This window comes from Mustela lutreola, chromosome 8 (genome assembly GCF_030435805.1).
Source record: "Mustela lutreola isolate mMusLut2 chromosome 8, mMusLut2.pri, whole genome shotgun sequence".
Classification (NCBI taxonomy): domain Eukaryota; kingdom Metazoa; phylum Chordata; class Mammalia; order Carnivora; family Mustelidae; genus Mustela; species Mustela lutreola.
Genome location: NC_081297.1, coordinates 118,296,496 through 118,307,585, shown reverse-complemented (window position 1 = coordinate 118,307,585; position 11,090 = coordinate 118,296,496). Strand labels below are relative to the sequence as shown.

General features: G+C 36.4%; 1 protein-coding gene across 1 annotated transcript in view; it reads left to right on the top strand.

The window, feature by feature from the left end:
- Positions 1-263: 263 nt before the first annotated feature.
- RASSF9 (Ras association domain family member 9) overlaps positions 264-11,090 on the top strand; it is a 28,310-nt gene continuing 17,483 nt past the window's right edge. The window contains exon 1 of the mRNA XM_059186468.1: positions 264-700. Coding sequence (XP_059042451.1) covers positions 654-700 — 47 coding nt within the window. The 5' untranslated portion in view covers positions 264-653. The remainder of the gene's footprint in view (positions 701-11,090) is intronic.

Sequence of the window (11,090 nt, the reverse complement as noted above, 5' to 3'; positions counted from 1 at the left end):
ACGCCCGCCTCGGTACCCCCGCCCCCGGGGGGTGGGGGATTTTTGTGTCGAACCCGCAGACGAAGAGTTCTTGGCCCTCACTCTCGCTGGCCACGATCAGATTACTTTTCACAGACTGGAGCTGGTTGGGAGGTAGGGGTATATTTACTTTTAATCCTTTTGTGTGTTTAGTTCACCTTGTGTGATTGGGTGTGGAGAGCGGGGGAGGGGGGGTTCCAAACGGAGTGAAATTCCCATTCCATGGGTATTACCATGCCCCTGGGGTTGGGAGTTCTTAAAGTTTAGCAAGTCTGCAAATAACTACAGAACACAATAGAGTCCCCCTCCCTTCCTCTCTCTCTTGCTCTCTCGCGCTCTCTCTCTTTTTTTTCTTTTCCTGCTTCCAAACGCCTTCTTCGAGGCTGAAGCTGGGCAGGTCTCCAAAGGTGCAGCAGCCACAACAATCCCGCAGTTCAAAGTGAGGCAGCAGTTGCACAACTTCTAGCAACTCTCTTAGCCGGCTGCTAATGAGCTGAAAGCCAGGAACCTTTGGAGGAGGTGAAGAGGAAACGTTCAATCCTCCCTTTCACCGAGAAATCCGGACACCCACCCCCCACCCGCATCTCCAGATAACTTTGCCATAAGACCCTTTCTCTTCGCTGGCCTGGTGGACCATGGCTCCCTTTGGAAGAAACTTGCTAAAGACTCGGCATAAAAACAAGTAAAGTGCAGCGTGCGCGTGTGTGTGTGTGTGTGTGTGTGTGTGTGTGTGTGTCTGTCGGGGTGGAGGGGGGTTTAGGGGGCTTCTGTGTGAAAGTAGGTGTTTTGTTGCAATTAGATTCTGATGACAATTGCTACGACTGGGAAAAGCCCTAGGGAATGAAGTTCTGTATTTATATTCAGCTAGCCAGGCTATTATTCAACCTCAAGGATCATTTATATATATATATTTATATATATATATATGATGAGGGAGCAGGAGGCTGGCTGAGGACAAAGCAAGAGCTGGCGCCTTGCACCCCCTCTTCACCCTTTCCCCTCCATAAGTGTAGCATCCCTCAGGCAGCCCTGACTGCCATGAACAATAAGCAAATAGTTAACTTGCAGAGCTCACAATCCTGCTAGACAGGAGTCTCCCTTGGCTTACAAATGTCCTAAATCTCACTAACAAAGACGATTGATAGCAGGATTGTGAGACCCCACCAAAAAGTCTCCCAAAGATCTTAATGTTAATGGCTGGTCTAAAGACAACATTGATCCAGCAGCAAGGGCAAGGCCTCCGGCAGGCCTGGAACATCCTGGCACCTTGTAGGCCCTCTTTAGCATATGAAAACTACACTGACACCTCCCTTCCCCTCACCTTCCCCCAACTGCAGGGTACATAACCTGCCACCCCTCACAACCCGGGGCAGCAGCTCTTCCTGCCCACGGGTCCTGTCCCCGTGCTTTAATAAACCACCATTTTGCACCAAAGATGTCTCAAGAATTCTTTCTTGGTCATCGGCTCCGGACCTCAGCCCACCAAACCTCACCTAGGTTCTAGAACTTCATCATATACACATCTCATATATATGTATTATTTTGATTCTCTTTCCCCCTTTAGCCAGTCCTGGTTCCACAGCTACCATCACCAAAATTTCTTTGTGTTGCCTTGCGTATTTGAGTGTAGTGGGAAGGCGAGTTTCATTTTGGTCCGCATGAAATTTTAGCATATCATAGGAAGGGTTAAAATTTTGATGAAGATATAACTAGAATTTATTAGCCACTAATTAGAACGAAAAACACAGCTGCTGATACAATCCAGAAACAATGCTTTGGCTCCCCTTAGAGTAGGGGCATTCCTGAAACCTGGAAAGTTTCCCAAAGTGAAAATACTCTGTGGAGAAACTTTATGTGAACTGATGTTTCAAATATCTTTGAGAGCTTTAAGTGGTTTTAGGGTTTTAGGCACCAAAGGAGGATTCAAGCAGCAGTAAGGAGGAGTCCTTAATCCATATTGCTACAATTTTACTTTGTTTTGATTTGTTGTTTGTTTTTTGTTTGTTTGTTTGTTTGTTTGTTTTTGCTATTCCAAGCCTGCAGTGCCCTTAGTGTAAATGTATAAATAAATGTTTTTCTCTTTCTCTTTCCTCTATTACTGTCTCTCTCTCTCTCACACACACACACACACACACACACACACACACACACAGATTTTTCTTGAGCCAGTATGTGTGTTTCAGTCTTACTAAATAATTTATTAACACCCCGAATGTTACATTTATATTCTAAAACAATGTGAGGATAATTTTAGACCTGGGCTTTACTGTTAGTATATTTATTTTGAAATAAGGGCTTTTCCATAACTCTTCTCTCCATCATGCTTGTTAGTACTTGTCATAATTTACTCGGGGTAAATTTAAAAGCATACAATTACGTGGTAGGAAATGACACAATTATTTTAAAGTGTCTGCTTCATAATTTATGATGATATAATTTTAAAGTAAATCTTCACATTTTGTGCTTAAATGTCTACTTGAAAAATTCTGGTTTTAATTTGTTCTAAATGTATTCATGATTGAGTTCATTAAGTTAGCTTAAGAAAGGAAAACAACAATAATCAGTACTATGAAACTTTCTAAACCAGTTTTATTTGCTAATAATTTGGTAATATACCACATATATGACATTTCTGGCAGTTAGTGAAACTATATGTTAAAATAAAGAAATATGTCTGAATATTCTTTAAAAAAAAGTTAGTGATGGTTACTAAAAATAGGCTTGTAATTTAGTGGTATCAATGCATTAAAATCAGTTTGGTATCAGTGCATTAAAAAATAATTCCAAAAGCCTTCCCCTGCCAATAGAAAAGCCTTACTACTTTTTAAATGATTACACAGTAGCATTATTTCTGAAGTATGTTTGTAAGAATGCCATCAAAATATATAAAAATTAGTTGGGGAAAGTTCATGGTCTTGCTGATCCTTCTAAATACACCCTTATAGTTCAGGATTGTTTTGTGTTTCTGTGGTCTTATTTTTTATTTTATTATTAAGTCTAGAATTCTGTCATTTGTGTGCCAAATGAATAGTTCAGTATAAATAACTGTGTGTGCGTCCCTGTGAGTTTCCCTCACGGAAGTACATGTCCACTTATGTTATCTCATTTTTGCCACTGTTTCGTCTACCCATAAAACTGGCTTTCATTCAGGACGGTGAGTATCCAGTTTTTAATATAACATTTTCTATGCAAAATTATGAAAAAATGGAAAGAAATAACAAAAAATGAGGAGTTTAAAAGTATTTCAAGTTCTTCTGAGAAAACAGAATGGTGTTCCCAATGGCGATGCTTTATTAGGAATGTGTTTTGATGGAAGTGGTAATAGTGAGGATATATGTAAGTCGCTCTAATAATTGAGTGCTTCCCTTTATAAATTTGTCTTTTCCCATTCTTAAGAATTTGTAAGCCACAGCAGTAGTCAGAAAGATAAAAATATGAGTGTCTTAAACTAAGCAGTCCATAAGCCACGTGTTATATTGAAATAGAATTAACGTGTATTTATTTTTCAGTGTCCAGTAATTACCATAGATGAGGGATTTTTGTTTTGTTCTGCTTTGTTTTTGTACCTTCTCAAAGGTGAAACTACGCATGAAACTTAGTGACATGATTAAGTCTGTCCCTTTTATCTGGTTCCATAATGATTTAAATAATCTTACTTGGGCATACTGAAACTAAGTATCTTTCCTTAAATGACTAGTGATTCATCCTTTGATAGTAAATGTGATTGATGATAAAACATTTATCTGATAACAGCTAAGGCATTCCTCAAATATATAAAATTCCTTGTAGAATGCAAAGAAGAATTTGAGCAATGCTTTTGTATATCTTGTGATATATAATTTATACAAGTAAAAGAGCTGCTTGAACATAATTGCATCTTTGTAAGCAGGAAAAAATATAGATTACTAGAAGGAATCTTAGGAATTTGAGATCATAAAATTTTGACAAAGTTTGTTTATTGAACTTTTCTGCATCTATTCTCTTTCTGTCTTTTCGAAGTATGAGGCATAAAATCTTTTAGAAAATGCAAGTTGTAAAGCTTAGAGAGAGCAGTGCCATATCTGTCTAGTCACCATTGTGTTTTTATGCCTAGGACAGTGCCTGGCATATTCTGGACCCATGATACAGTTATTTTAATAATTTGTAAATTAAATTATAAAAACATAGTTACTATTTTATTCTCTATTCATTTTCTGAGCTCGATTGGTATTGTATAGAAGCGAATGCTTCATAAAGGATTGGTTGACATTTGATCTAATCTAAAACCCAAGGAAATAGACAAATAATTTTATGGAATTGGACACCAAGTTAATCCTACCCCACTACATGATCTTTTCTAAATTTTAAGAAGCATTTAAATTTAAAAAATGGGGCAATAACCTTTGGGGAATTTGAGAATAATGCATGGTCACAAATGATGGTATTCTGGCACACAAACTTTGTATGCTTTTCATTTCTAGCTTTCATAGAAGTAAAAGAAATGGAGCCAATCTTAGATCCTTTATATTTGTAATCAGAATTAATCTTTTAATTGAAGTAACAATGCCACAAATACTTCATCAGAAGGAAGAATTTAATTTTGCAGTTATGGTAAAAGTTGCTGGCAAGATGGATGTTTTCTCTGAAATTAGAAGTATGGTGATTTGTGAAATGGAAAATTATCATGTACTATTTTGTCTAACCTCAAATAAACACTTAAAATATTCCTGAAAACAAATTGAGAAATGCATAGTATTTGAGTACATACATCTTCTTAGTTCCCAGGAGTTTCTGAAAGAGATTTCCCCTGATGATACTTGGTAACTTAAGTAGTTATTAGTTGGCAGGAGATAGCCCATTAGGAACAATGACTGGAATGCTTTATCCCTGGCCAAAAAAATACCAAGAGCACTGAAGGCAGTGAAATTGAGCTCTAGGTTAAAACTTGAATTGTTATTCAAATGACTAAAGTCAACTTAAAAATCCACTATATAAGAGGTTGTATTATGTACTCTATCAATTCGTGAAACATGTCAAGGTGAAAGGTTCTTAAATGGACTTTTTGAAAAAAAAAAAAGTTTAAAAGTTTGCAGCTGGTTAACAATTTTATTTACAGAACATCTTTTTTACCTGGACTGCATAACTTAGAAAGCTTTGGTGTTATTTGATTGGTGTATGGTAACAGGAGATCTGATAATAGCTCTAAAAGTCTACAAAAATTCGGCTCTCTTCTTTTAATTTTAGTTCTGAAAATAGAATAAAGTCGAGGAACGGATGTATTTACCTCTCCCAGAAGTATGTTGGTACAGGTCTTTGATAGGGAATCTCTTTGACTCTAGCATATTGGCTTTCTAAAATGAGGCAATATGTTATCTGTACTATGTATATGTGAAAGAAACAAGTTCAACATGCGTCTGTGCTCTAATGTTCTTTAATGTCTGTTTGCTTAGGAGTTTTTAAAGACATCTTTTTGGCAAAACACAACACATAAAACATTTTTTTTTAAAGATTTTTAAAATTTATTTGACAGGAGTGGGGGAGAGAGAAAGAGTGCACATGAGCAGGGGCAGAGGGAGAGGGAGGAGCAGGCTCCCCGCTGAGCAAGGAGCCCTATTTGGAAATCCATCCCAGGACCCCGGGATCATGACTTGATCCCTGACACTTAATGACTGAGCCACCCAAGCATCCCTAACATTTCCTTTTAAACAAACAGATTCCATTCCTGTGTAACCTGTTATAAATCTACACTTTCTAGAGGAAGTTTGCATATTTGTTGATTATCATTTAAGAAAACTTACTAATGTAGATGGTCACCCAAGGGCAAAGTAATTATGTCATGTAAATGGAATAGAATCATGGATACATGGATACGTGCTCAGCATTGGCAGTGAGAAGCAAGATATTTCAAGAATAAGAATGATCAATGGGTATTAAATGTGCTGAGAAACAAGGAAAGTTATCCTCAAAGGCTTATATCTGCAGGCTAGAATGGCCTCTGTTTTTATAAATAAAGTGACTTAAGATATCTATAAAAGATTCTCATTTGTAGACTCAGTGAGAGCAGGGATCTTACCTATCTTGTTCCTTTCTAGGTATTCAGTGAGAGTTGGTTCTCAGATATTTGTTGATTGAATAAATGAATTAAGCATATACTCTTCAAATACATCTGGTCCCCATAGAGTACTTGGATCGGAGTACATCAGTATGTGTGTGTTGAGTGAATGCATAGCTAACCTAAAGAATGAATCCATAAGTTCAGGGGGTTGACCTCTCATTACTCCTGCTCTTAGGCTCAATGCTTGGTTTTCAAATGGTGAAGGGCCATATCTGACAAACAGACTTTACTGAGCTTCTGCTAGAAAATAAACAAAGAAACAGTGTAACTTATCTCACAGACATGCTCTTATTTCCCTTCAGTTCGATGAGTGCAACCATGTATATTAATGAGGTTTGCCTGAGGATGCTGAGTGGCTACTATAGATCCCACTGCTAAGTGTAGAGAATCTCCCCCTTCTTTTGGGATAAGAGGGAAATAGGGTTAGGAAATATTGTTTTCTTATATGATATGAGGATTTCTTCTCCTTCTACAGGATAATTATAGTTCATGAGACAAAGGTAAATTCTAGAAAGAGGCAGAAAAATATCTTGGTTAAGAATTCCAGCAGACATTGGGTTCTTTCTCAGATATGCCATTATTAATTGTGGAGCGTGGGGCAAATATTTAATCTTTTTTACTACAACAACAACACCAATAATAACAGCATGCAAGGGAAAATTCAAGTTTGACAATTAGAGGAGGGTTGCTCTTTAATACACAATTATGAATAAAAGTATTACTAAGGTTGTTCTGGGGAAGACAGCTGTGCAAATGAGGCAACCTGTATGCTTAAGCTTCCTGAGCTTCAGGGTAAATCCAACTCTACTAACACTTCTTTTAACACCATGTGGCACTGTTCTGAGTGATTTACATAATATTTAATGTAATGCTGTGAAGAAGGTACTATTATTTCCCCTATTTTACATTTGAAGCAGTGCAAGAATAAATAAATAAATAAATAAATAAACAAACAAACAAACAGAGACAGGATTTGAACCCATGCACTTAATCATTATTCTTCATGGCTTGATTAGGACTGACTTATCTCATCTCTAAAATAGAGTTAATCCTAAATCATCAAGTATGAGATTAACTCTGGTTATATTTAAAAGACTGCACAGTACTAGGAGGATAGTAATAAAAGCTCAATAAATATTCACCTTTTGTTCAGGCCTGTAGGACTAAAATGCTATGAAGTATATCTAAGTTTTAATATTTAAACATGGTATGAAATTTTGGTCTTGGAAATCTCAACTCAGAACTTCTATATTACCACTGATCTCTTTTCCTCTGTAGATAGAAAGAGATATATTATAAATTATTGAATATGATTGGAATGAGTCTATCAGTGTTGTACAAAACTATCTTTGGATCTTGATAAAGTATTTGAATTCTTACAGCTTTTAGGTTTAATCTTTATTCCTCTTTTGAGCCAAACTGTGAGACCATTAATGATTTGGCAATGTGTAGCATACCATAATTTATGGGATTTCCTTATGTGTCTTTCAGGAGCTTTGATAAAAAGAAAGAATGCATAATTTAAATATTTAGTTTTATCTTTGTCTAATAAAATGAGAGATTGAATTAGATTTTTAAAATTAAAAAAAATTAAACATCTTATTTATTTGAGAGAGAGAGTGCTCTAGAGAAAGAGGGAGTGGAATGGGGAGGGTGAGGGAGAGGTAGACTCCGCTCCTGAGCACGGAGCCCAAGGCAACCTGGGGGTTTGATCCCAGGACTCTGGGATCCTGACCTGAGCCAAAGGCAGATGCCTAGTCCACTGAACAACCTGGGTACCCCTGAATTAAATTTTTAAGCTCCCTTTAATTTCTAAAGTTCTATGATTCTAAAATACCCTCTGCAGAGTAGATTTAATTCTCTTATCTTGCTTGTTTACCTTTTGAAGATAACTTTTAAAAATAGAATTAAAAGATAGATTTTTTTTTTTTAGTGTATAATTTTATTTTACCTAAAACAAGATGCATTGACACATAACTTCTACCACAAAAGGTAGCATTATGGTAAAAATCAAATGTTTATTTTCTCTTATTAAGAGGTGTGTTTAGTTTATAAATTATAATATCTAGGAATTAATGAGTGTTTGCTATTTGCTAAGTACAATTTTAAGTTTAATAATATGAATATATGAATATTATGAGTAGCTATCTTTTTATTTTAGTTCTTTAAGACTGGTAGTCTATGTATTTGGTATGGTACCAGACATGCAAAGACACAACCTCATTCCTAAGAGATTAAACTAATTGAGAGAACAGCACTGTAGTTAAATATCTCAAGCATGAACTTTCTTTTAAATCACTCTTGCATGGGAAACTGTCTTTGACAGGGTAGGTAAAATCACAGTCTTTATGATGCAATTAAGAAGATGAGAGTGTACTCTCTTGCAGTGAAAAAGGCTGTTCCTTTGTACAGTAGGTGCTCAATAAATGGTTTTGATTACCTCTAAGTAGAAGTACGTAACAGAGGAGTACATGGAGGTAAAGAAAAATAAAAGGAACATCATCATAATTAGATAGCATTTATTATTAAACTCCCACAGTTAGGTGACAGGCTTGGACAAGAGTAGGGAACACAATAAGAAGTATAAAAAGATGTAGGAGGGGGTTGAATCACACAATGGTAAGACTGACTAAGATAGGATAATCAAAAGATAAGGATCAAGAAGCAGACAGAAATATGGTCAGTTTGGCAAGAATCCATAATGTTGATTGGGTTGTTTAAAAAAAAAAAAAGAATTTTACAGTTGAGGAAGTGTACAGAAAAGATTTTAAGAATGTGTTTATATAGCAGCATTAGACTTACAGTCAACTACCGTTGACTGTTTTTCCTTCTAATAATCATATTAAATTGGTCAGTTTATCAGTTCATAAAACTGAGTTATTCTATTTGTGGACATTTTAATTTTAGTTTTAGTTATGCAGATAATGGTCCAACTTCAGCAAGTTTTTATGCTCACTAATTAGGATATATAATTGATAGGAGTTCTGTGGCTGAGACTTCTGGATATACTTGCACAGTATATACTTGTTTTCAACCAATGACTAGCATGTTTTATAGCTACCTCTAGTTACTCCAAGGCTCCTCTTTTACTCTGATGTTTTTCAGTCCTCTTGGAATTCCCTGCAGTTATGGTTAACTGAGGGTACTGAAGATCCAGTAGGAGAGCATTAGTTTGGGGAGACCACAGTCTTTCATAGTAGAGCCTGAGGATACCTATTTTTAGATCTGCACATAAGGACCTTAACATTTGCCTAGAAGCCATGAGGGATGCTATTGAAAAACTATGAGTGTTTCTATGGGCAGACATAGAATAACTGCAATCTCATATGAAGACAGGAGTTGTACACCATTAGGAAAAGTACCTGTAAAGCTATATTGGACTTTTGAGATTACATCTTTTTAAATGATGTGGGAAGTTAGGCACTTTTAGCAGAAGACTACAAAGTATTAGCCTTGGTTTCTTGACTGCCTGTTCTACTCTAATAGTGAAATCCCAAGAATTACTCTCTAGAACTATTAATACTAGGCATGAAACTTAGACTAAATTACTTTTTTAAAAAGTGTTGATCATCATTAGTGGTTCTACCTTTAACTAGGAGAACTTGATGTGATCAGGTTCCAGGATTAAGTGAAATATCCGCTTGTGCTGTTAACACTGTCCACAGTCCAAGCATACTACAATACCGCTGACTTACCTGCCTAAGCTTCTAAAAATAAAACATTCATCGACTATCCCACTTTGTCAGATTTGGCATATACTTATTTATATTTGCCTTGTGCTGACTCAAGATGATGGTTATTTGATGATTTTTTTTTTTTTTTTAATTCAGAAGTATAAATGAACCACACATTTTGCAGGGGGCAGGATGATGAAAGTTTAGAGATGAACCAGATATGGATCATGCTTTTAAGGGATTTGCTGATTAGGAGACACACAGACATACATAAATAATTAAAATATAAGGCAGGCATTTATAAAGTATCAATAAAATGCATTCAACATAAGTATTCAACAATAAATATTATTTACCTTGTAATAAGGGCCACACGCTATTTTAGGTGCTGGGGATGAAATAGTGAGGAAGATAGTCAAGATCTCTGCTCTCACGGAGCTGGTAGTGCTGGGGAGGACAGGCAGGCAGATAATAAACAAACAGTAAACGAACAAGAGGTCACATAGTGATTATTGTTAAAAAGTCACTATGGAGGCAGAATTGATAGGAACTGAAAAATGAGTGGATGAGGCAGTAAAGGGTATCAGGATGAAAAACAAAGAATCAATAATAACTATAATTTGGGGTCTGAGTAACTGGGAACATAGTTGTGTCATCAGGAACAGCAGAAAGAATGGCAAAGGTCATTTGGGGAGGGAAAAACATGGGGTGAGGAGTGAAAAATGTAAGGTCTAATTTGTATGTTTCCAAATATTCCACCTCCAAACACCTGGTGTTTGGACACACTGCACCTGAGATGGGACTGTGAAAGCGGCCTTTCATCCAGCCTACTCTGATACCTTCTGACATCCATATGTGACTGATTAATATAGAGTGTACAGCACCTGGAACAGGGCTTTAAAGACAAAAGACTGGTTTCCTAGTCAGGGCCTTCAAGCTGACTAATGTTAAACCCACTCAATCTCCATAAAACACTGAGCATCCTTTTAGTGATCCCTTAATCATTACCTTTGGTCCAAATGACTTCCAAGCATGGCCATCACTTCCAGGGATTGTAAATTTCTCCTATTGGAAGATTACATGATTTTTACCTTTTTATCCTCTAGAGAGTCATACATAGAATTATGTAGATATGGGAGTTTTACATAATGTGGTTAGATAATAAAATCTAAATTTTTGGTGCAGGTAAATCATCTAGGTCAGGAGTCGGCAAACATTTTGTGAAAGGGCCACGTAATCAGTGTTTTAGGTTTTTTGGAGGATAACGTCACTATCTCAACTACTCAACTTTGTCGATGGAGTGT